Source organism: Artibeus jamaicensis, unplaced genomic scaffold, assembly GCF_021234435.1.
Source record: "Artibeus jamaicensis isolate MK-2021 breed Jamaican fruit bat unplaced genomic scaffold, CSHL_Jam_final contig_332, whole genome shotgun sequence".
Lineage (NCBI taxonomy): Eukaryota > Metazoa > Chordata > Mammalia > Chiroptera > Phyllostomidae > Artibeus > Artibeus jamaicensis.
In genome coordinates this window covers 20,192,955-20,219,855 of record NW_026521788.1, presented here as the reverse complement: position 1 = coordinate 20,219,855, position 26,901 = coordinate 20,192,955, and the positions used below count along the sequence as shown (strand labels likewise).

At 32.2% G+C, this 26,901-nt stretch overlaps 1 protein-coding gene across 8 annotated transcripts in view; it reads left to right on the top strand.

Annotated features, from left to right (window-relative positions):
* Positions 1-26,901, top strand: part of HERC4 (HECT and RLD domain containing E3 ubiquitin protein ligase 4) — a 128,515-nt gene that overhangs the window by 4,493 nt on the left and 97,121 nt on the right. For 7 of the 8 annotated variants that reach the window (XM_037144384.2, XM_037144383.2, XM_037144381.2 and 4 more), the window contains 4 exons: positions 16,054-16,213; positions 20,241-20,317; positions 23,540-23,761; positions 24,852-24,943. In XM_037144384.2, coding sequence (XP_037000279.1) covers positions 16,054-16,213; positions 20,241-20,317; positions 23,540-23,761; positions 24,852-24,943 — 551 coding nt within the window. Of the gene's footprint in view, positions 1-2,987; positions 3,094-16,053; positions 16,214-20,240; positions 20,318-23,539; positions 23,762-24,851; positions 24,944-26,901 lie in introns of those variants that run through there. The other variant, XM_037144386.2, reaches the window with a different exon arrangement.

Genomic DNA, 26,901 nt, shown 5'->3' with positions numbered 1-26,901 from the left:
ATATCTGTGTGTTACTTTAGTAAGTTCTGAGAGACTGCAGGGCAAATAGAAAGTACACAGTCAGCATATAGAAATTGCCAGTATAGTTACTGAAATTTACTAAGCTTTAACATTTTAAAATCTTATTAAACACCTATTCTGTGTCTAGGACAGAGATAGACACTGCACAAATAGTATAATTATTGTGCCTAGAACAGCTTTTAACTTTACAGGTAAGATTCTGAGAAACTTAACTAGCTAGAAGAAGAAGCTTTGTGGTCATGGCAGCATTGTGATGATTGCATTGTGATATTTAAATCACCCTGTTGCTTCATTCTGGAAGCATTATTTGGTAATATAAGGTTGGGAGGGTGGGTTTACTGAATTTATGATACCTCTTTAGGATTGCCGCATCTTCCAGGGTACATCACAGTCTGGTACAGAGAAATGAAAGGCATGAACTTTGTGAAAAATTTAGAGCCTGGGTTGGGAGTGAAGACACACATGAATGATATAATTGGAGAGAATTGAAATTTGACACGATGTTATACGTAACTTGAGTCTAGGAAATTTAAATGATGGGAAATGTCATTGTGGGATAGAATTGAAAGATTTCTGGGAGAAAATGATATCTTAAGTTTAATTTAATCATTAATCACATAGAAAGCCAGAAAATAAATCTGAGGCTGGAATAGCTTAGTGTTTTAGAAGAGGATCCTGATCCTGAGAGAACCTGGACTTTTTATTACCAAAAGTCCAGGTTCAGTGGTATATTGAAGTAAGTGTACCTAGGTTAAAGAGGCAGGAGAAAGAAAAAGTTTAAAGAGAGGTAGTTACTCTGATACAGACTTTTAACTTCAGATTTAAGGTGCTTGAGTAAAAAATTTTAATGTTTTTAACCATAATTATTTCCCTTTCAAATAATTTCTTAATGATTTAAACATATTCCTTCACCAACCCTTTTTAAAAATTGTGAGTTTGAGGACTGAATTAGAAGACAAGTTCTTATTTCATTGGTTTTAAGGTCCTCTGGTAATTGAGTGAGTCTGAATGAATTTCTGGGATCATGTTAAAAACATAAGTAATTTATTTCATCTGAGCTTTAAACTTGTGTGGAGGGAGCTAAGAATTATTTTCTTACAGAGATTGGCTTTCTAACCATAGTAAATATTCTAAAATGAGGAGAAAGGTGGCCTCAAAATTAAGAATGAGATGTTTTTGAGAGGCATGGTAACCTACTGGAGGACTTGGCCTTACAGTGTGGTTACATTGATTTGACCTATTACCTGTTGGAAGAGGTTTCCATTCCAACTTTTTAGAAACTGCATAGGAATTTTTCCTGTTACACTAAGAGTGCAGATTATGTCCATGTTGAACTCTGTTCTCTCGTATATGTATACCACTTGCTATCACTACCAGCTCTTCCTCACTTGCTTCCAGAGAAGTGAATGAACATCTACTGGTATTTGTATGAATTTTTCCTTCATAAGAATTTTTTTAACTTTTTTTTAGCTAGTGGCTCTCGGTTTCTTAATTCATAATTAACAGGTAACTATATTAAATCTTCAGTATGCTAGGCCAGTGCAGCTAAATTGTTTTATTTTTATACTTCTAAATTCACTTCTAAAGATTTTAAGATAACAAGTTACGTATAAGTTAAAGTATATTCCCTTTAACTAGATCATTTACCCACTGTATATCAAATTGTAGGTATAAATATGGTGACCATGGTCCTAAATGTGTTTCGCACCTGGGTTTTCCATGTTCCATGTAAGAAACAGTACTAAATTATTTCATGACCATAATTTATTAGTAATGTGATATAGTTATATTAAAAATGACTATTTTGATAGCTTTTTATTGCTTGGAAAATTCAAGTAGATTATCTCATTTAATCTTCCTAACAGTTTTGTTTGCTAACTGGGGCAGGTTTTATATTCCCCATTTTACAGATGAGGAAACTGAAGTTAAAAGAGAATTAGTGACTAACCATTACTAGATTAGCAAATAGACCACTCTAAATTCTATGATTTTACCTCTATCTCACAAAGTTTTTCCTCTGCCATATTTAGAAAATATGGCAGAGAATACATATTCACCTAGGAAAAAAACTAGTCTCCATCAGTATTTTCATATAATTCTGAGAGTTAAAAAATTTTTCTAAAAATTATTTTGTAACTAAGGTTATACAATGAAGATATTATCTTCCTCACACACCCCCATGTGTAAATTTAAAGAGAAGCCATTTTAGGAACCATATAAGAAGGTTGAGGGTTCTATTTTAAATATGTAATATTATACCAACACCAACTAAAAATTTAAATATGTATATTTTATTCTTGAACCAAAGGTTAACTTGATTAGCAAAGCCAGCAATAGAATTCGAATAGTTATGATAAATTTTACTGTAGTTTATACTCAACTCTTCTATAGAACATACAAACATTATGAGCATCAATTCTGTTTCCTGTATAGCCGAGAATGGTAATTTCTGCTTTTGGGTCATTCCAATAAAGTATTTTGATCACACTTGCTTGCCTTTCTTGCTTCATTTTCTCACCTGCTCTCCTTGTTCACAAAACATAAATCTATTAGTGAACTCCTTAAAAACCTATGAAATTTAAAAAGTAATATAGGAAAATAAATATAAATATGGAAAATAAAATTACTTAAGAGTGGATTAAAAATACCAAATTATTCCACATATTTTCTATTGAATAAAAAAGCATGTAATACCAAATAAACTCATTATGTTTGATAAATCCTAATTTTAACTGTACCTTCTAAGGAAGAGAAAGATATGGATGATATATGTAGACTTGAGAAAAGTAATTACTTGAGTCAGGAATGAAGGCTTGCTTTGGACACTTTGAGGAAGGTTAGTGCCCAAGAAGCACACTGTCAAGTGTAGGAACAACAATCATGATACAAACAGATAACTACTGTTAGAGAGATGTATAATAATACTTTACTTTGTGTAGGACCCTACATCTGAGGAATTTCAAGAGCATTACACAATAACTCATGGTTCCTTTCAAAATGCTTGTGACTCAGTTTGCAAGAATTATCCTCATCTTAGGGGATAAATTTATGGAGAAATGGAAGCACAAGTTGGTAAGTAACTTGTCGAAACAGCAGATGACTGGTGAACAGCTATAAATTGAATCAGAATTTAAGTCTACCAGTCTCCTACTTTATTCACCTTATGTTTAGAATTATTTACAGTAATATCTTATATTTGAGGCAGATCAAATACTAATGCATAGATTGTTTTTTGCCATTTTATTTGATGGCTTATAGAAATCATTATTTAAAAAATAACCAAGATCTTGCATTGTGATAGTACTTTGATACTTCATTATTCCCTTGTGTGGTATGAACATTTAAACCAGTGAACAAAAGCCTTTTATGTTAACACCCAGTATTTTCACTTTCCCCTGTTATATGTCATACTCTGTATCCCTTTATTATCTAATGCTGTGCTGTGCTACTGTCCAAGGTCTAGAGTAAACTGCCAGACATGATTTGATGGCTAACTTTGGAACTTGGATTACTTATGTTGAATCAAGTCTTACTTGTATCTCTGTGTGGAATGCACTGATTTGGTGAATGCTTTATAAAACCTTTAACCCACAGAGAAAACAGTAGTAGCAGTAGTTGTCTGTTCTGAGCAGTTTTACAAATAGAGGCTTTTAAAAAGGATTTGGAAGCAATGATTTTTCTCTTTGTGTTTGGTATTTGGTATTTGTATCTGATTGGAAGTGAGCCATATGCTTTTCTTGGAACAACCAGAAATATGGTAGATTTCAGTTTCACAGTTTGGGCATTTATTAAGGATTCTTGTTGCACATGACAGCCTCGGTGGTCTAGTTTCTGTCATCTCCTTAGTGAGTATTCTTAGGGTTCTATGTTCCTTGATATTCTATACAAATGTAGCACTGTTGAAGATCATTTGTCACAAACCCCATGTATTTTTAAAATTGCTTCAAATAAAATTAAGTCTCACTTCATAGATAATTTAGTTTTCCTAGGCTAGTATAAAGCATATCAGGTACTTAGGGATACCTATTAAAGAAAATCTAACAAGAGGAAACGTATTCAGCTATTGTTACAAGGTTTTTTTTGGATTAGGAATGTATTAGTAAGTAGAAAAGTGGGGAAGCATTAATGCAGAGACTGTATCAAAGAGCCTGTGGTTTAATTCTTTTTAGCTTCTATCTATTTTTTCCATTCTGATGGAGTTTAAAAGATAATAATTACTTTTATATTTTAACAAATTGGGTTAATTACCTGCAGGAAAAGTCTGTGCTGTGTGCAATTGTATTGTTGGGAGTTATTTTTGTTAAAAGGGAAATTTCTTGAATTTTGGTGGCTTTAGTCTTTAAACTGTAATATTTTATTTACCTGAAATTCCTTTATTTTCTTTCGTTATAGTGTGGCAGAATTTCAGTTCAGCTTTTCTTGATCATAAGTAAAACATTTTAGAATTCCTTAGGAATATGTTTCACATTTTAAAATTTCTAATTTTTAGTATCAAAATTTAATTTCATTTTTTAAAAAAATTTCATTTTATTCCTTTGCAAATGTCTTACTATTCTCAAATAACGTTTTATAGTTTTTTTCAAATTATAAAAGTATTACATATTTTTGGTAGAGAATTTCAGAAATAAGAAAAGTTAAAATCAGCCATAATGTTATTGTGCATAAATAAATGCAGTTGTCATTTGACTCCTTTTCTACACTCAGAAATGATTGATTATAGACCAGAAGTATACTCTTGTATCTCAACTTCTTTTTCAGTAATAATTGAATAAAAATTTAGTATTTTCCCATGTTTTTAACTGTTAAGGGGTGTTATTAATGGTAATTTAGCTTTTGTTCATTTAAACATACCAAAATTTGTCCTGGTCAGGTGGCTCAGTTAGTTGCAGCATCGACCCATACACCAAAAGGTTCAATTCCTGGTCAGGGTACATACCTTGGTTGTGGGTTCAGTCCCCTGTTGGAGTGTGTACAAGAGGCAACCTATTGATGTTTCTCTCTTTTTCTCTTTTTCCTCCTCTCCCTCTCTGTCTTTCTCCCTTCCTCATATCAAGTGAGGTTTAAAAGGAAAATTAAAAAACGAAAAAAGTACCAAAATCTGTGTTCTCTTTTTTGAATTTATTTCAAGGTTTTTCCTATAAGTAATGTTGCCATGAACATATACATAAAATTAGTCTTTATTTGCTTATATGTTTATTTCTTTAGGAAAAAGAGCATCTTCAATTTTAGCAAATGTAGAAGGAATGATAAGTAAATTTATGTAAAAATTATAAACACATTTGTGCCTCACTTCACAAATTTTGTAAGTTCATAAGATGTTTGCAAAAGGAAGTTTAAAAAATGTATTTGACAAACTTTTGAGTATAATGTGATGAGTATCATTTAAAGATTTGGAAGGGGAGATAAAACAAGTGCACAAATAAATATAAGTGTATATAAATATAAAATGTGCTATCTTATAAGATGCATAAATAGTGCTGTGTAGAGATGAATATTGGGGTGGAATGGGTTATAACAGTATAGGAAAGACAGCATATGATCTGGAAGGATATGTAGTATTTCAAGGAGGAAAGAAAGGAGGAGGGTGCTTTATAGGTAAAGCAGCTCAAATGGCACTAGCTAAAGTTGAGGCCTGTTAAGGGAATAGTAGTCCAGTTACTTGAAATGGCTGAGAATAGTGAGTAAGAAGGTTAGAAAGGTAAAGTTGAGGTCGCATTATAGAATTAATTAAATTAAGGAGTGAGAATTTAGTTTGTAATAGGAATTACCAGGTTTTTTAAAGCAGGGGAGAGGATTTGGAGGTAAATTAGTTAGGTTATAGTAGTAATCCTTTAAAACGAGAGGGAGAGGGTAGATGGAGGAGAGATCAGGGAGGCAGAAAAAAATGGACTGGTTTTGGTAACCAGTTGGAAGTGAATAATTAGGGTAAAGGGAGGAGCCAGGTATGATCCTAGGTTGAATCCATAATTAGTAGAAAGAGGGAATCTAGGAAGAGGAGGGTTAACTACTTTGTATTAGGAGAAGAGAGAAGGTTGGGTGAGGTGAATTTTATTTTGAACTTGCACTTGACCAGTAAGAACTTCAGTACTATAAGTGGGGAGAAAAATCAGGGCTAAAGGCATGAAATATTTTTCTAGTTTTGTTTTATCTTCAAAGTAGGCTAATATTCCAACCATAAATTATTTCTTGATTCCAAGTAATTAATAACTATTAACAATACCAATTTTGTACTTTTGGGAGACTTTAAAGTACCTGGTACTATAACAGCTTTGTAAATTTAAGGTAACCTAAATGGTTGTTCACTCTATTTCATCTCTTTTATAAACTTGAATTTTTATATATAGATAAATTTAATACATTTGTTTGCCAGGTATTATCTGTTAGGCTGCTTATTTGATTTTTGTTCATAGGTTCATTTCATATTCTTGCTTAACTAACACAAACCTATATAGTTAGTTATGTTTGACTTTATGACTTTCAGGGTTTACTGGAAGACACAAGATACAATCACAGAAGTTGCTTTTAATTCCCCTAACAGCTGAAATACTATAAATTGTGTGTGTACTGGTATGTACACAAGAGGTTCTTGGGAATGTGTCATCTGAGATAGTGCTGTTGCTTCTTGATAAGGAAATGGAAGTGGGAAAGGGACAGGGTCAGGCTACACGAGGGCCTAAGGAGCAGAATTAGAAGCTTCTGAAAACAATTAGAGGAAAGTTGAACTGCTTTACCTGTTATTGAAGAAGTTTGTGATTTTTTTTCCTTTTTTTTTAGTATGGTGTGATGAAAATAAAGTAGAGCTTAAATTACTTCTCATAGTTGATCCCCCGTATTTATCACTTAGCATGTGTATACTTTCAGATTTCTGATTCAGGCACTCTAATAGGAATGTACCTCAGGGACCTACATTTATCTTCTCAGAAGTAATTAAGGAAAAGACTGACAGATTAGCATTACCTCTGGATAAAGGTGGGTCTTTTCCCATATACATTTGGGGAATAGCCTCTGCAATTGGGAATAGGGGGAAAAGGGACACTTAGAAGTTATTATGAAAATGTAAAGGCAGAAGAAAGATACAAACTTCATAATTTGAAAAAAAAATCCTCACTGGAGGATATGCTTTTTAGAGAGAGAGGAAGGGGGAAAGAGAGAGAGAAACGTGGATGTGTGAGAGAAACATCGATCTGTTGTCTTCTGTACATGTCTGGACTGGGGACTAGACTTGCAACCTAGGTATGTGCCCTGAACTTGCAACCACAACCTTTTGGTGTATGGGACAAACTTCAGCTAACTGAGCCACTTGGCAGGGGCAGAAAGAAATTTAATAGTGTTCCCATTTATTATATGTTTCCATATATTATTTAGAATATATTATTTAGATATGAGAATGCTGATATTTAAAAATAGTACCAGTACCATTTTGTGCCAGGCACTATGCTGAATCCTTCAGGCCTTATCCAGAAAGTCTTAAAACCATCCTACAAAAGTACGTATTAGCTTAGTTTTACAGGTGAAGGAAGTACAACTTCAAGAGGTTGAATGACTTGCCCAAGGTCAAAATTCAAATGTAGGGGAAACAAGAACTAATTAGGTGTCAGTAGCAAGAAAAAGATGAAATGACCCAGTAACCTAAGAAATATGTAGGATGTGTGAAGAAGACTTGGGAGCACTTTGCAGGCTCACACAAAACTTGAACAAATGGAAACCGCATTAGTGGATAAGAATAATTAACTTACATAAACCTTCCAGTTTTCTCTAAAAATTAATTTGTCAGTTTCATGTGATCATGAAAATACCACATAGTGGTTTTGGGGGGAACTAGACAAATTGATTCTCTAATTCATCTAGGAAAACTGAAAAATAAAGAACAGAAATAATATAAATGTATTTTAATTTAAAGCCTTTATAGTTTAAATTGCCTCATAAATAGATCTAATAAACAAATAACAGTATATAAAGCCCAGATATAGACCCAGATCACCAGAAGTTGGTGGGGGAAAATTTAAATGGGAGCTATTCAGTAAATGATCCTGGAATAAGAGCATTATCTAGGTAATAAAAAAGGTGAAGTGTAATAACCTCACCCCAGGAATATATTTGGATAAATTCCAAATGAATCAAATATTTAAATGTAATGATTAGTGTGCTTAAAGACAACAAAGACATACTTGTTTATTATTTTGGAGTTAAGAAAACCCTTCTAAATTGTGAAGAGGCATAGATAAGAAAAGCTACCTGAAAGTTAGAGTAATTTTGTTAGAAATCATTGTAAACAAGGTTAAAAGACAAATGGGAAAGTGTTTATGACTCATTACAATCAAAACATGAAGCTCCCAGATACAAAAAAGCGCTCCTAAAAAAATGGTGAGATATAAAAACAACAATGAAGTAGCAAAATGTGCAGAAGATATGAACAGGCATTTCACAGAGGAAGGAAATAGGAATGGCTCCGAAACAAATGCATACTCTTCCAACTTCATGCATCTTAAGAGGTGCGCAGAAAACTATAATGAGGTAACATTTTTTCACATACCAGTTAACAAAAGTCCTTAATACAGTTTATATGGTGAGGCTTTTAATAAACAAGTTTTTGTAGGTTGTTAGTATAAATGGGTAAATATTTGTGATAAATTCTGTCTCCAAAATGTCCAAGAGTGTAACTTCCTTCTTCCTTTGATAGCTATATTTGTGTATGTACAAGATGTCATTACTACAACATTGTTTGTAATAGCAAAACATTAGGCCATATGACTATCTGTTGGGAACTGGTAAAATAAATTATGGCCCATTCAGTCAATGTAGAATAATGCTTTGTAATTGTGAAAGGAATGGAGTTCTTTGTGTACTACTATGGGAAGATCTCTATGATATAAGTAAGTAAAAAGAGCAAGGTATAGAACACTGTGTATAAAACAATATTTTGTATTAAAAATACATAATATACACACATACATATATGCACACACATTTGTATTTTATTATAGATACATCAAATTACCTGAAAAAATACATACAACTAATAATAGTGGTTACTCTTGGTGCAGAGGTAGGGTAAGAGATGAGAACTCCATTGCTTAGGAAGTGGGTGGTAGACCCAGATTTTTCACTGCATGTTTTTTAAAATACATATATGTCAATTTATATATGTAAAAGAATGAGTATGCATATATATAAATATATATATATTTAAAGGGGTAGTGTCTGGAAATAGTATTTGGATATAAATCTTATTTCTGTTACTTCTTAGCTATGTTATCTTGGGCACACTGCTTATTCACTCTGTGCCTGTATTTTCTTTGGCAGAATTAGGATAACCATGCCAAACTCCTAGGGTGGTTGTAAGGATTAAGTGAGATAACACCTGAAATACAAAGAACAATGCCTGGCATGTGATGAGTGCTCAATTAATGTTTGCTTAAAGGAAAAAAGCTATTAATATTAGAATAGGAATTTAATTTGGGGTCTGCCTTACACTGAAGTGGGTAATATGCTGTTGGTTTATTTGCCTTCAGCTAGATAATACATCTTTTCATTTACAACTGAAATTCAGGTATTTAATCCAAAAAATGAGTGCCGTCCTACCATGTCTCAGACGTTGTACTTAAGCATGAGAGTATTTCTTTAACTTTGGTCTTTAATTATTCTGCCAAAATTGATGGAGCTCATATTAAAAAATTATGTCAAAAATGTATTTTTGTCACACTTATAGGTATTGTTATATTGGAGCAAGATAAAAATGAATTGGGTTCCTTTAAAGATAACGATACAGAAAAAAATAAAAGAATTAAATATGCCTTTTTTGTCCTGCTGAGAAGCACATAAATACTGAAATTTAGATTCATCATTTATTTTCAGAAGTCTATTTAGTGATAAATAATTAGAGGATGTTTTAGTCTACTCAGGCTGCTATAACAAAGTTACTATAGTCTAGGTTGCTTAACTAACTTAACATATTTCTCACAGTTCTCGAGGCTGCGGGGTCCAAGATCATGATGTTAGCAGATTTGGTGTCTGATGAGAACCCTGTTTCCTGGTTCATAGAAGACAGTCTTTCTTATTGTCTTCACATGGCAAAAGGGCTGAGGGAGTGTTCTGGGAAAAGGTACCCATCTAATTCATGAGGGTTCCACTCTCATGATCTAATCACCCTCAAAGCCCATCTTCCAATACTATCACATTATAGGGTTATGAATTTTGAATTATGGGAGGGCACAGACACTTAGTCTGTATCAGAAGGTATATTTTGTATACTGTTTGTTGAGGAACATAGGTGCTTGAATAAATTCTAGTTACTTGTACTTTAAAATCCTGCCCCTCATGTAAAGATGTTTGATTGCATGTCTTATTTTACTGTTGTAGCTATTTTGACAACTGTGCCTAAATTAATTTGCTTAGTATATAAACATTGTGAATAAACAGAGCATGCACTATGTACATGGTGCTTGACTGTGGGAGAAACTTACACATCAAGAAAGATAGATAGCCTTGGCCAGTGTGGCTTAGTTGGTTGGAGTGTCATCCCATGCTCTGAAAGGTTGCAGGTTCGATTTCTGGTCAGGGTACATACCTGCATTGAGGGTTGGATTCCCAGTAGAGGTGTGTGTGGGAGGCAACCGATTGATGTTTCTGTCTCACATCGATGTTTTTTTTTCTCTCTCCCTCCTTCTGTCTATAAAGCAGTGAAAAAAAAATGTCCTCGGGTAAGGATTAAAAAAAAAAAAGACATTTCTGAGAGTATAAAACTGATAAAATATAGAGAACAAAAAGAACATTTTACATGGGAACCACTGTACTGTAAATTACCTATCTCAGTCTTTCTAAAGTAAACTGCAGAAAGCAGCTCCTTGTCCTCGTTTATTAATGCTTCTTGAATTCACTTACGTTCAGACTTTAGATTTATCTTAGAGTCTGTTTTCTAGCCCTTGGCACCAGCGTTGCTTCAGTTGCCAAAACTTAGTGGTTCTGTTCTTAGTAACTCTCGCGTTTCATTTCCTTTGCAAATGGCTAAGTATGTGACCATCAGCTAGTTACTTGAAACTCTTGTGCCAGTTATTTCCTCATATCTTAATCTAAAATTATTTGTTTTTATTCTAGTTAGACCATGACAGATCTATGTAAAAACTGCAGCAATAACTTTCTAACTGCTCTTCCTGTTCCAGTCCATCCTCCTAATTCAGGATTAATTTTTCTAAGTCATATTTCCTTTTCTGTCTCTTGAATTTGTCCAGCTGAAGTACCATCTCCCCAGACCTCTGTGGTTACTGTTGTGAGAACTTAAGTCACATGTTCTGTGTTAGTACCAAGTACGGTTACCTGGCATTCAGTAAATAAGTTGATTTACTGTCTTATTTTAAATAAATATTTGGATACAAATCTTTACAATGTTAGCTCTTGGTGGGTAGAAACCTTATATTTCTTCAGCACTGTAGTTATATCACTTTGGTACACAGTGGGAGCACAGAGGGTTTTGTTGGATGTGCACATGGTTACTGTGATTTATTGGCTGTGGTGATATAGGAAGGAAAAATGAAAACTCCTGTTTCAGTGAGCTTGATGGCCATCAGCTACATTGTAACCAAAAAGTTAAAATTTGAAACTGTCGTAAGAATTTACATGCTGGATATGCTATAAGAGGAAACAAAAATGAAGCTTGGAAGAAGCTCCCCAGAGATCCCAGAGAGAAGGGTCACTCACTGCCTGCCATACAGGGCCACAAGGGCAGAGACTAGGGTAGTCAGGAGGCAAAAGATAGGAGTGCAGGAGAGATCTTGGCTTATGGCATTTGTTGTAGTTTCTTAGAGAAAGGAAGACTGGGCAGAATAAGACTGTTTAGAATTGTCTAGTTTGATTAATTCCTGCAGATTTTGAGTTTCAGTGTTGGTTTCTAGTTTCTTAGTACTTGACCCTGGGATGATTTAGTTTAGGGGAAATACTGGCTTGGTATGTGAGAGGTAGATAAGGACATGGCTGCTGGTATAAACTCTGGATTGGTTGGTGTGCATATGAAAAAAGTACGCCAGTTGGCAAGTTGTTATCTTTTGGAATTCATTTAGCCCTGGAAGGGGCCATCTCTTCTGTGCTTCCCTCTCACGCCCCTCAAAATTCAGAGCATTAATAATACAAAAAATACTATTGGTCCTGTGATAAATGAGTGCCAGATATGAATAAAGAATCTTAAAAAAACCACCCACAACAAAAACTCTGCTGTTATATCGAGGGTTCATTCTTGCTGATATGCACTAATCTCAAGAGGTTAATGTCATCTTTCAAAAGTCAGAGTCATAAAATACATTAATTACACATTCAGCTTTTTAATTAAATAGAGAACAACAAAGAGAAAGACCACTTGTAGATAGCCAGAGTTGACAATTTAGTATTTATTTTTTCAGTCTTTTTTCTGCATATATATTGGGGCTGTGTGACATTTTAAAAATAAGAATGGAGTTACATAGTACCTCTTCAATTTATAATAAAATGCTCTCTGTGAATGTTAAACTTTTAGAGATGGATTTTAAGTGTACTTTGTATTGCTCTTGTGTGGAACTTTTCAGAGAGAAAGAAAGAGGAAACATAGCAACCAGTAAGTCATGGTAGAACAGAGGATTTTGGAATTAAATCTCTTGCAGAATTACTAGGGAGTTGGAATGGTGCCTCTTTAAATTACTTATATAATAAACTATATTTCTTCATTTTAGAATTATCAACATGGCTGTTTGTTGTTGTTATAATTGTTTTTTAGGCCCTATAACTTGAATATAAAACATTAACAGAAATTTTTGTTTTCTGTGTAAAACATTAAAAGTTATTCAAACTTTGTTAGAATTTGTTGTTTTAAAATTAATATGTGTAGGACTTCATTAAACTCATAGACTGCATTAAAGTTAAAATTGATTATGGACTTGGATCACACCTGGTAATTGTGCTGTTATACCAGATACTTACTGATTTATGAATAAATTGTGTTTTAAAAACCTTTCTTTTTCTTTGCTGATGAAAATATTGCTAGATATCATGAATAGGTTTACAAATAAATTTTCTTTAAAACACAAGTATAATATTTTATTAATAATTGTATTTAACTGAGTTGTGTAACATTTTTTATAGAAAAATTAATTTTGAGTTTTAAATTTGGATGTCAGAAATTTATTTGCACCTTTCACTCATCCTGGCTTGCTTAGTTCTTCTCTTAGTAGTTCCAGAAAGTTGAGGATAGAAATTTGTGGGCAGCATTTAACTTAACTACATCACATTTTAAAGATATACAGTACCTGACTATAGCCTCTGTTTCCTAGGTAAGAAACTCTGTATCACTCCAAATTAATTATTTCCTTAGTGTTTTGATTTTGGGAAACAGAACATTTGTTCCTGTGAGGTTCAGGGTCATTTTATAAGATGGGGGCTTTCTATACCTTACAAATTTCTTTTATTTTTTTCTGGTTACCAAAATAATACATGTACTTTATTTTTTTTTAAAGCTATAGAAATGTGTGATTTAAAAAGTGGAAGACACTTTCCCTCTTGCATTCTAAAGATGGCTACTAGTATTTGTTTATATTTTCATGCCTTTTACACCTGTGTTAAAAATGTAATTTTATACACATTGACATAAAGGTCTGTGGTTTACTTGTTATTTGATATATTTATCTTTTCATGTTACTGTATAGACATTCTTTTTGATAGAAGCATTGATTTTTATTACATGGATGTTTCATACTTTATTTACCTCCCCATTACAGGAAATCAGGTTATTTACTGTTGTTGTTTTTTTCTGAATTACAAACTATGATTCAGTAAACATTGTTTTACAGTATATAATAAATTCTGAAAAGCACAGTTTCTGGGTAAAAGGGCATACCAGTTTAGAATTGTAATACATGTTACAAAATTGCTCTCTGAAAAGCTTTTTATTTTTGCTTATTTTTAAAGATTGTTTAGAGAAATGTTTCTTAGGCCAGTTTTTTTTTTGCCATTTTTTAAGTCTGGCATGGAAATAATGTAATTATGAACTAGAAACTTCTAAATTTCAAAATCAAGTTTATCTGTGATTTATTCAGAATAAGTTAATTCTATGGATTGCCTTTATTTTTTGTTTCATTTTTTTTAGTTATAGTTGACATATACAATATTATATCAGTCTTTTCACTGCTTTTAGTTAGTTTCTTTTACTATAACAAACTGAATTTTCTCAAATGGGTACATGGAATCTCTTCTTTTTTCCTCTTCTCAAGACTTAGCTTAAAGTGTCAGTGTCTTCCAAAATTCTTCCTGGTATCTTTCGAGGCTTTTATAATTCCCATGTCCTTTTTATATATCTTTATCTTAGCAATTTAATCAAAATCTTTATTCCACCTGTTTTTCTATAGACCAAACTTCTTGAGGGCTAGAATTCTTTTTATTTATCTTTGTGTCTCTAGAGCTTGGAGCACGAGTTATTATTATTCTTTAGTGAAACAATATTTAGTGAAACAATATTCACAAAATATTGTTTAGTATGAATGTTTCTTTGTTGTTTTTTTTAATTTTTGGTACCTTTAATTTTGTAGCCATTGCGCTCTAATTTAGGTACTCTCATTTGTTATTGTTTAGCCACCATTCTTATTCATTCCTTTTGTCATCTTGACATTTTCTGCTCTTTACTAGTTTCCCTTGAGGATTGTTTTGGAGAAACACTGACTTATTTCTGGGGCCTCTGTGAGAGAGTACAGTACTTCTGTGTGTTTTATTCTTTCTTCATAATGAAGATTTATTGGAATGTATTGATTTAAGAAACGATGCCATACTTCTAAGTTTTTTATCTTAATTTTTATGGGGACTATATGTTATATCTTATTTTTATTTTTTTTGTATGTTTCTGCGATATAATTTTATTAAAAATATACATACAGAAAGTGAGAGATGAGTATAATGAGCTTCCACATATTGTTCAACAGCTTCCTGTTGTTAATTCATATAGTACTTTAAGGTAAGTACTTAAAATGTCAGTAGAGTTATGCAGATTCCTAGAGGCTTTCTAGGGCTAACCTTGCACCCCAACGTGCAGGTTAATAATGGAGATACAATTTGAATTTCTTCATACGTAGGGATTTAAATCTTCTCGATGTAATCTGTTTCATTATTGAACATTGACATTTGTACACAGAACTGAACGTGCTTCTGAAGAAACCCTGATTGTTTGTTTCAGTTAAGCCTCCTGTTTCAACAGGAGGCTTTCAGTTTATTGAAGACAGAAATTACAGCTTTCTTATTAAGCTAAAAATTAATTTTAAATGGCATCTTAAAAACAATTTGAAATGGTACTAGTAAAATATTGATAGACATTGCACATCCTAAGACTAAGGAAACAATTTCATTTTATTTACTCATTTGACAGTGGTTACAAAAGACCGGTATCGAGAATTAATTTCAGGTGTAAAACGAGCATGTTTTAACTACATGTGGAGCTTTTATATCTTCGATGTCAAAATGGCAGTCCATAGCCTGAAACATGTTTGTTATGGTCACGTTGCCTTTCAGTTCTCTCCTCAGCATATCCAGGAGATGGCTTATTTATGAGCTTTCTAAAAAAAATTGTTTCCCATCAGAAATGCCAGTTGAGATTAGTATTTCATTAAGTTCAGAATCACTTCATAGTAGTATCTGTATGGTAATGTATGTGTCAATTATGATTTTATTATTAAAAGACAACCCAGGTTATTTAAGTGATTTCCTTTTCAGCTAGACTTTCTTATATTGGTAATGGCTTTGATGAAGAACACTTTCTGAGAGAATTGTTGTAAACCCTTAACATCTTCCTCCAAATGTCAAAATCGCTTAATATTCTGAGTTGATTATTCCCTGTGACATATATTGGTATTTACCATAATGAAAATTTTGTATGGAACATACTTGTTAGATTTGTCAGAATAACTGAAATTATACCTAGTCTGTATTTCAGTATTTCCTTAGCTTTTTTTATGCAAGATGAAGATTGTGTTTTATTCTCATTGGTAGTTCAAAACTAGAATGTAATGTCTCTCTTCCTGATTTCTGTAGAGCAGGTTGTCGCCCTGGATGCCCAGAATATTGTAGCCGTTTCATGTGGAGAAGCTCATACGTTAGCACTAAATGACAAGGGCCAGGTGTATGCTTGGGGTCTTGATTCTGATGGACAACTTGGCCTCCTAGGATCAGAGGAATATGTCAGAGTACCCAGGTAACAAAGGTGACCAAAAAGAGGTCTTTAATAATCTTTTATCATAAATTTATTATTAAATTATTTTGTATACTGTGGGCCTGTAAGAGTTGACAGCTAATTATTTCTCATTTTTGAGTTCTTAAGGTTACTGGTTAGATAAGAATTCAGTCATTTTCTACCTTTTTATATAGCAGTGACCATGATTTATGCAAACCATTAAATTCATCAGAGAATTATTTAAAAATCAAAAAATAAACAGTGGTTTATTAATGTTGTTTTACAGATTTGCATAGGACATAGCCACTGTTTTAATATTAAAAATTATAAAAGCATGAATATATCTAGGCAAAAATATAAAGATTTAAAGAAAAATATCCAATTTCTTATGGATAAATAATACACTAACTCATGCTTAGTTTTTAAAATTATACAGATTCTTACCTCCTTAAACTCTTGTTTTTTCTTCCTACTAATATGTAAAGGGACAAAGAGCACTCTGCAGGGGACAAAGGAATTAAGCTAATTTTAGATTTATTTCAGGTGCACTTTTTAAACACACTTAGATATTTTATTTTTAATTTCAAATTGATGGTGTTTGTTTCAATTTAAGAAATACGATGTAACTACTAGGATAAAAATATGGAACATAGTAACTAATATATTTCGGAACAGGAACTCTTATTGTTAGAAAAGAGTTTTGTTTTTGTCTTTTTAAACTAGTAAAGATAGCTCCTTTAATAAGCTTATAACCTTCCCTATGTTATAGCATATTAAAAGTAGTTTTTAATATTTAGTTTGACATTTTATATTTGTTTTAGTAATGGACTATCTGTTGAGACTTTTGGATACATCACAATCACCCACATTTTAAAATTGAACTTATAAATGAATTACACAAAACTCAGCAAATTTCTTTTTCCTTGTTTTTTCTTGTGATAGGTATAATACTTGGGGTGGTGAAACAAACAGTATTCCCATTGTACTTTTAATATCTCTTACTGATGGTGCTGTTGGGAAAAAGCTTTTTTTAAATTAAGTAAACTGAATTTTTTAATCATTTCCATTTTTATTTCTTTCATAAAATAGTAATTTTCAACCAAGTGGTTATTGGCTAGATAATACAGAGCATTCATAGAAACATACTGACCTCACTTTGTCATATTCTGTACTCATTTTATTTTCTCCCACAAGTAATTGTTGTAGAATGGGGTTTCTAATTTAAGATTTTGAAAATTTTGTGATTTTTTTTTTTTTTTAGGGTTGAAAAGGGATTTTACATGTTAGATTTTCTAAGTTAATATTCTCAAAACCATGATTCATGGCAGAGCTTTCTAGTTTTCCCTCATTTTTATCTCATTGTTCTCTTAATTCTCATACTTATCTTTTTGTTTCTGTTCACTTTTGGTATAAGGGATTTCAGTCGATAATCAGCAGATGTTTAGTAAATGGTAAAGAAAGCTAACTTAGGAGAGAATTTTATTATGTGCCAATTTATTTGAAGGAAGGTTGCTCAATAATAAACTATGTATTTGTGACTTTAGTATTTTATGAACCTAGATGGTGATCTGAAAGAGATCTCACTTGCTTTGAGTCCTTTGCTTTAAAATTCACTGTTTTTATATTCGGCAAACATTTATATTAACTTTAAGCTGTATGTTGTTATTTTTCCTGTTCAAGCTCATTCATTTTTCATGGACTGATCTGATTTATTGTGACTTACACATCATTTTTACTAGTGTTTTTATGGTTTAGAGGGCAGTTTAGTATTTCAGTAGAAACACATTTTTAAATGAAATTTCTTTTTAAATTTCAGTATTTCATAATTTTTTAGATGTAAGGCTTTTTCTTAGATTCTTAGAGATGTCAGCCAGCTTTGTAAATTTCATGTCCATTTTGAATAAAATATGTATGGAAGATGGGGAAACTCAAATAAATTTAAACATGTTTTAAAAAATTACTATTTGTGATTTTCCTAAGAGTGATTAGAAATGTGAAGATTCACATTAGGCTGTACTTTCTTGAATATAAAATTCATTTTTATGCCAAAAGATAAGAGTACATAAATTAAGGGGTACTTTAAAATTAAGGAAGAGTGTAAAATTAATAGTAAATAGATTACTTGAAACTCTTATTAGTTTGATTATCTTTTTCTACTTACAGTTTTGTTGTGTTTTCAAATCATTACTTCTTGGAGAAAGACTGAAATTATTCAGAATTATTGGTCTCTATTGACCTTAACTTTTGGCTAGTTATTTCTTTTTATAGGATATTATACCTTTATTTAAAAAAAGGTTAAGCCTGATTTTACTGTCTTAGTTTATTTAATGCAAGTTGAAATACATATATTTTCATGCAAATTTAGAAAAATAATTGCTTGTAATAAAGTTGTGGTTTATTAAAGTTCTATTTATTAGACATATGCAATAAATATTATGACAGGAAGGTGTGATATGATCCTTGCGAGTACAGCTGTTTTCTGATCTATAGAAATTAAACCTCTTGGTCAAGAATAAAATTCATTTTCTTAATTTTACTTAGTTTTAAATAGACATTATAGTAGTTGTAATACAAAAGCCTTGAAGACTGCACAGATTCACTTATCTTTTAACAGTATATTCATTACGTACCTTTTTGCAAGGCACTATGGTAGTTGCTAGGGATTCCATGGATATAAGACACATAATCTACCTTCAGAGAGCTTAATGTTTAATAGTACACTGATAATAAATGTATAAGTATACCAATAATTAGTAGTGATAAATGCTGTGAAGGAAAAAACACAGGATGTTATGAGAATGTAGGTTTTGAGATGTTTTATTTGGTCTTGCAAATTGTATGTGATGAATTCCTCTTTTTGCATTGCCAACGTTTTTTGCTAATTGCAGAAAAATGGTATTTTGCTACTTTTTAATATCTGAGGGTATGTTGGATCCTACTAAGTTGTTGGATTCCGCTAATTTGTAGCACTACAGCTTTCAGGTTTTGTAGTTTAAGAACATAAATCCACTAAATAAAAATATTTTTAATATAATAATATGGGATTAGAGTAACTCATCTTTCTCCTGCTCAAAATTTGATTTGCTGAAGCTGCTTCCCGAAAATCATGAGTATCGACTCTCTGGTCAGAACTTGCTCCGGACTTTCATTTGGCAGAATCAGGTCAGGTGGCAGTATCAGGTAAAGGGAAGTAAGAACATTATATGTTTCCTTCCCACTTTTTTTTTTTAAACATTCATTCAGTAAAAACAGTAGAATGATCAGGTAAAGGGAACTACTTATGAAGAACCTGGGATATTTGATACACAGTTACTTGATTTATTTGTAATATTTTTAAAATTAGCATTTAGAATCACATTGCAGTAATGGAAAAATCAGAAATGGGAGAAAAAAAGAAACTCTAAAAATACAAGGGAAAAATATGACTGGACACATCATTGATCCTCTTAATTGTGAATTGATTAAATTTCCTTAGTAAGGAATTGAATATCAGTGATTTAGATGTAAAGAATTGCCCAAGAGGAATAGATTTCATAATGTGTGAACTGGTAGTACCTCATGATAGGAATGTTATTTGTTCTTAAGAAACCTGATAGAAAAGAAAATACATTAAATTAGGCCAAATATCAATATTACATAAATTAGATCATGTACATTTGTTTTATAAATTTATTTAAAGTTTTATGTGCTGAGCTAAAGATTTTTTTAAATTTTGGTAAGGAAAGAAAACTTCTAAATTGTAAAAGCACTCTGAGAGGTATTTGAAGTGTGTGCATAGTTTGCTTAAATGTTCTTTTTAAAGTATTTTCTCATCACACTTAATTTTTTTCATATCTAGATTTTGTTTACAGAGTTTAGCATAAATTTTGGGTAAATTGGGCTTGTGTAAAGAGTAACACAACTGCTAGGTTGGTAGGAAACTATACTTAGGCATAGTAGGTGGTCAGTACTTGAATACTATTTATATATTTTTCAATATATAAATAGTATTCAGGATATATTTATTAGATGAAAATAATTGACCCTGATCTCTTTTCTTATTTTCTAGAAATATTAAAAGTTTGTCAGATATCCAGATAGTACAGGTTGCTTGCGGTTACTATCATTCACTTGCACTCTCTAAAGGTAAGCATTGTTTTCCTTTCCTTTTCTCTTTTTTCAGTTTTATTACTTGGTACTTCAATTGAGCAGAAAGTCCTCCAAATTTGTTTTTCTTATTTAAGATTGTTCTGGTGCTTGATTGTTTTTATTTCCACATACATTTTAGAATGAGCTCAACAGTTTTCACAGACACACAGCATACTAGGATTTTGGTTGGGATTGCCTTGTCTCTTACAAATCAGTTTGAGGAAAGTCTGTATATACTATAAAGTCTTTTAGTTCTTGAACCTGCTATAGCCCATCCATTTATTTTAACCTTGTAATTTTTCTCAATGGTATTTTGTTGTTTTCCATGGAGTTTTACATTTATTAGATTTTTCTGTAGGTATTTGATTTTTTTTTGTTGTTATGAATGGTGTCATTGTCAAATTATGTATTGCTAGTATGTTGACATGAATAAGATAGATTTTTTTTGGCTGTTTCTTTAGTCTGTTAAATGCTATTATTTCTTCACAGCTGGGAAAAGTTATAACTTGCCTAATCTCATTTGATCTCACAGATAAGCTTTTTATAAATAAAAGCAGAGAAGGCCAAGATTCCTATTAGCTTTATTGCTTTCCTTTCTTATTCCTTTCATTTTTTCATTAGCCAGTTAAGGATTGTAACTTAGATTAGTAAAGAACTTGCCATATGTTTGTAAACATTAGCATTAAAAAAATAAACCTCAGTGGCTTCTCTAGTAATATTATATTATTATTTTAATTCATTAAGTGTCTAGTGAGGCCTCTTGTGAACAAAACACTAGGCTAGAGCTGTAGGGAAATACCAATAAGTTAAGAGACAGTTTTAGAGAGACCATAGACTCTAGTGGAAGAGGCAGATACTCAAATAAATAGCTATAGAACAAAGCAGAAAAAAATACTTACTACTTTGGTCAAGGTAAAAGTAAAACGCCAGAGATATGAAGAAAAAAGTGTAATTAGTTTCAACCAATAGAATTAGTAACAATAAAGAGAGGATTGATATTTGATGATAGCCTTAAAAGGTGCATAGAATTTATTCAGAATTGGAGAAGTGTTTGGAAATACATAGCTTGTGGAAATGTTGAGGGTTGGCTAAGGTGATAGTAAAGGTGTAGAATCAGGAAAGTATTGTGTTTATTTGAGTATTGACCTGTATTTTCATATGGGTATTGTGAGAGAATGGAAGCTATACTCATACTTCACCTGAAATTGAAGTAAAGACAGAAGTCTGTTACAAAGGGCTATAAATGCAATATTAGGGAATTTAAATTTCTGTAGGTAGTGGGAGGCTGGCATTCTTGTAGTCATTGTTACTTTGCCAACTCTTCCCCGCCTTAATCCTTACCCAAATATATTTTTATTGATCTGAGAGAGAGAGAGAGAGAGAGAGAATGGAACATCAATTGGTTGTCTCCCATATGCGCCCTGACTGGGGATCAAACCCACAACCCAAGTACGTGCCCTGACCAAGAATCGAACCTGCAGTCTTTTGGTATATGGGGCAGTGCTCTAACCAACTGAGCCACCTGGCCAGGGCACCAACTCCTCTTGATATTTTAGTAGGTAGATCCAAGATAAACTTTAACTGAGAGGTTTAACTGTTGAGGGCAGTTTTTTATTTTGACTCATAGCCTTGTTCAGCATTATGTTTAGCACAATATCTTGTTCATTTAATGAATTTCTTTTTTGATTATGTATTATGAACTAGGCACGTTAGGGTGTATACTATGAAGTGGTAGTAAGCAGTATACTGTTGGCATTTGTGGTACAGTCATACAGATAGCACTGTATTACATACAATGAAAAAGGACTGTAAAGAAAAAAGTTTAGGATATTTAGAACATGTACAGAGGAACTGAACTTAATATTGGAGATCAGAGAGGCTTCCTGCTGGGAGAGAGTAGAAATGAACTAGACAAAGGTGAGGGGAAGGTTTAGGCAGCGGGAACAGCAAGTATGTGAGAAACAAGCATTGGAGAATGTAAAGGAAGATGACTGTGGCTAGAGTATAATAAAAGAGGAGACTGGTATGAAATGAGTTTGGAAACAGATCACATAGAACCTTATAACCCTTATTAAAAGTGTTTGTACCAACAGCAGTGAGAAGGCACTGACATATTTTTTCAGATGAGCAACATTATCAAATCTGTGTTTTTATAATATTTCTTTTTTTTTAATATTAAATTTTATTTGGTTACTTTTCAAGTACATTTTTTTAAATCTATTTCTCCCATCCCACCCCACCCCCCCGCCCGGTCTCCCCCCTGCCTCCCATTCCCCCCCCTCATCTCTGTGTCTTTCATACTTGTTCCTCATGTTTTTATAATATTTCTATGTGTATGTACAGATGTCTGCTAATATGTGCATAGAATATTTCAGGAAGTACCTATCAGTAATATATATGAGTACTTGTCTCTTGGCAGAGGAACCAAGGGTCTCATTTTGGAAGGAGACTTATTTTAAGTGCGTACTATTTTATAATATGACTTTTTAAAAATCTGTTGTTAGTGTATTGATTATTACTGTCATTTATTTAATAAAGATAAATGCCTAAAGTTGCAAAAGAGGGTGGCAGTGGTGGGCATAAGTGACAAGCAGACAAAACTATTACAGGAACCAGGTGAGATGGTGGTGAATGGATCTATTTGCCATATTTTTCTTTAGAAAGAAAACTGTACAACTTGGTGATAGATAATAGATTGATATGAATCTCTGTATGAGCTAAGAGAGGAGTATTAAGGATGACTCCTTATGTTTATGACTCGTGCTCCTGAATTAGTTACAATATCATTTACTGAGATTGGGAATGCTGGGGAGAGGTGCAGGTATGGGAGGTAAGATGAGGGTCATAAATTGAGCTTGGGCTATACCAAGCTGGAAGTGCCGTGATACATCCAAGTGTGCGTATTAGGTAAACAATTGGATACATTGGTTTATTGCTCAGAGGAGATGTCTGGGCTAATGATATTGAAAATAGATGGTTCTTTCCTGAGAAGCATAACATTATGTGGCTTAGCCATTCATCACTAAAGTTATTCCACTTAAAGGATGCTAAATATAGAATGTTCTTCTCGGTAATATATTTTGTATAAGAAGTAAACAATAAAGAGAAATATGTATTTCCATCTGATGAGAGGAAGAATATCCCAAAATAATTGATGATCTTCTAGTAAAACTTTGTGTTTGAGAAAAATTGTTTAATTTTCTGATTTTTGTTTTACAGCAAGCGAAGTCTTCTCTTGGGGACAGAATAAATATGGCCAATTGGGTTTAGGCATTGACTGTAAAAAGCAAGCTTCACCACAGCTGATTAAGTCTTTGATTGGAATCCCTTTTATGCAAGTTGCAGCAGGAGGAGCCCATAGTTTTGTACTCACCCTTTCTGGAGCTATCTTTGGATGGGGACGTAACAAATTTGGTCAACTGGGTCTTAATGATGAAAATGGTAGGTTCTTATTATTATAGATGTACTTCTAAAAAGAGATGATCTTTTGAGATGGATCAATGATTCTTAGTGTCAGAAATGTACTTAAATCTTCCCTGGTAGGGAGGGAGGTGGGGATGTGAGGTTAATTTAAAAATTCCATTTGATAATAGTTTCAGGGAGTGGTAGAAGGCCAGAAGATACTATTTTATCATAAAATAAACTATGGAAAGTTTAAGGGCACAAAAGTTTTTGCTGTTGGATGTTCATTGAAAGAAAATTGAAAAATGTTACTTCAAGTTGGGAACCTCATCACTGGTCAACATTGGTGGAAAGAAGCAATAAAATTATTCTGGAAAGTAACATGAAGTGTTGATCTGTTTGTGATTTTGAAGGAAATATTTAAATAATCTGAGTTGTTAAATTATTCCAGTTTGGGTTTCACTTTTAACATTGATGCTAGAGTCTTGAAAATATTTTAAACTTCAAAGATTATAACTACTTGAAACCAGTTGGGAACTTGGAATTGATTTTTCGTAACTACATTAGGTCAAACACCAGTATTTGAAATACAAAAACTAATTTCATGAAGTTAACATAATTGTAATGACTTAAAAAGACAAAAGTGAGTTGTTGAACTAGTAATAACTGGTAATGATAAGCAAATCATACTCTCAAGAATAAAAAAAATTTTTTTCTGCATAAGAAAAGTAGATTAGGGCATTATATCTCTTTTCTCCTAGGAAAAAAAGCAGGAAGTATAATTTTCAAACTTTTAAGCAGTATTGTGTGAGATTAATTATCATGAAGTGAATATAAAGTATGATGTGTATGGATTAGAAGCAAATAGCTTTTAAATTTTATGATTGCTGATTTGCATTCGGGCAGTTTAACACTTAAATCCCTCCTTTTCAAATTCCTCCTTCAACACAGTAGAATAGAAAGGCCTGGGAACCTAACTTAATAGGCTTGTAGTGCAAAATTCGTTGAGCCTTGGTTAAAATTATTTAGTCATCACTGTTCATTGAGCCTGGGAAGCTGTAGAGGAAACATACTTTAGAAGATTTTTAATTTAAAAAGTATTGTTAATGTCTCTTGTTGGAATTTTCAGATAGGTATGTTCCTAATTTACTAAAGTCACTAAGAACTCAGAAAATAGTTTATATTTGTTGTGGAGAAGATCATACTGCTGCACTAACCAAGGTATTGTACTCTTATAAAACCTTTTTATTGTTCATAGAAGTTATTTCACAATAAGTAAATGTTTTCATAATATGTACATTAGAAGTTAAGTGTTATCGATGTCTAAAATAACTACCTAGATTATTATTCTCAAAAACAGTTTACCTTAATTTCAGATTTGTTTTATGTTATGAGGTGTGAATTATATTCTCTTAAATGTGATAATATTTGTTGAGTTTCTCAGCTTTGTGTGAAATACTGCTTAAATAATATTTTGAATTAAAGAATTCCATTTAAGTTTGTCAGGCTTGCCATGCTGTATATATCAATCCCACTTAATGTATAGCTCTGCCTAATTTTAATTTAGCTCCCATTTGGCTTATAAATACTGTATAACAAATAATAGAGGGATTATTTGTTATTATCCATAGGCTAAGTATTATGCAAGCAGCTATAATGAGCTTTCATCACAGTGTTGTTAATGGCTTTAACTCTGAGATCTCACTTCATTGGGTATGTGCCAGTTCAGTGTCAGTACTGCATAGTATGTTCCTAATGATCAGAAGTAAAATGAAGATAAAAACATTAATCTTTACCAGGAACATTATTTGTTATAGTCATGTTAGCATAAAGGAAGTGGCAAGTTTTCATTGGCTAAATTAGAAATTAATGTTCTTTTTCTTAATCTTGCATTGTAGATAAAATTGGCAAGAAAAAGATTCCAATCTAATGAACTATAAGCTCTGATAAAATTCTAGTCTTATAAACTATATAGAGTTTACAAAACTCTATATAGTCCCACCATTAGAATTTTAGGAGGATAAGAATTATTCTTTGTCATTATTAAGTACTTTAGTATACTCATTTAAAAAATATTATGACAATTATGAAAGTTAATTTTTAGAATATTTATATTGCCCCTTAGTAAGGAAGTTTAAAATATATACCTGTTGATCTCATTAGCATAGCTTATTGATTGTTATAATTCATATTACAAATGTAACCACTAAAATCTTACTAAATTATGTTGGCAAGCTATAAATTTTGGTCATTTTCTTATGTCATTGGCGTTTGGAAGAAATAAGGCTATGTTGAAATAATAGTAAAAAATATTTTTTCATATTAATTCCTTGAGATTAACTTTGTGGTTGAAAGGTTCACAGTGTTAATGCTTTTAAAATTTAACCTTTCAAATAATTATTCATCTTATTTTCCTAGGATGTACAACCATATTTATCGAGTTTTTTAAAATGCTAATTCAATTAATTTTCTGTATTCCTCTCTGTAAAAAGTAGATGGTGATACTTACTCACTGGAGTTTTGGGGGGGTGTATTATTTTTAACAAAATTTTTGTTTACCTTTTTATTGTACCTTGATTTAATTTAGAATATTTCTATATCTATATATCTTTCACTTTTCTAAAAGAACTTTTTTGCAAATAAGTGAATGTTGCTTTACAAAGCAGTTTGCTTATGGAAAACCTGCATTAAGAAAATGACATTAGCAAAAATTTTAAAACTCACTTTTTGAAACCAGTAATGTGAAGACATGAATGATAATGGACATGAGGACTAGTATAAAGGTGTCAACATTTTTCTAGTTTATTTACAAATTCATTATGTAAATCACATATAATTATGCCTTTTGAGAAAAAATCCTCACCCGAGAATTTGTGCATTGATTTTAGAGGGTGGGGGCAGAGAAACATCAATTGGTTGCCTCCCATATGCGTCCCGATCAGAGGTTGAACTGGCAACCTAGGTATGGGCCCTGACTGGGGACTGAACTTGCAACTCCTTGGTGCATGGGATTATGTTCCAACCAGTTGAGCCACCTGGCCAGAGCACAGATACCTTTTTACTTAACTATCCCACTTTAAAGAATTTGTCACAAAGATAGAGAATTTTGTATGCACAAGGCCATTCATTATGGCATTATTTTAATAGCAAAGGAGTGGAAGAACCCTAATGTCCATTAG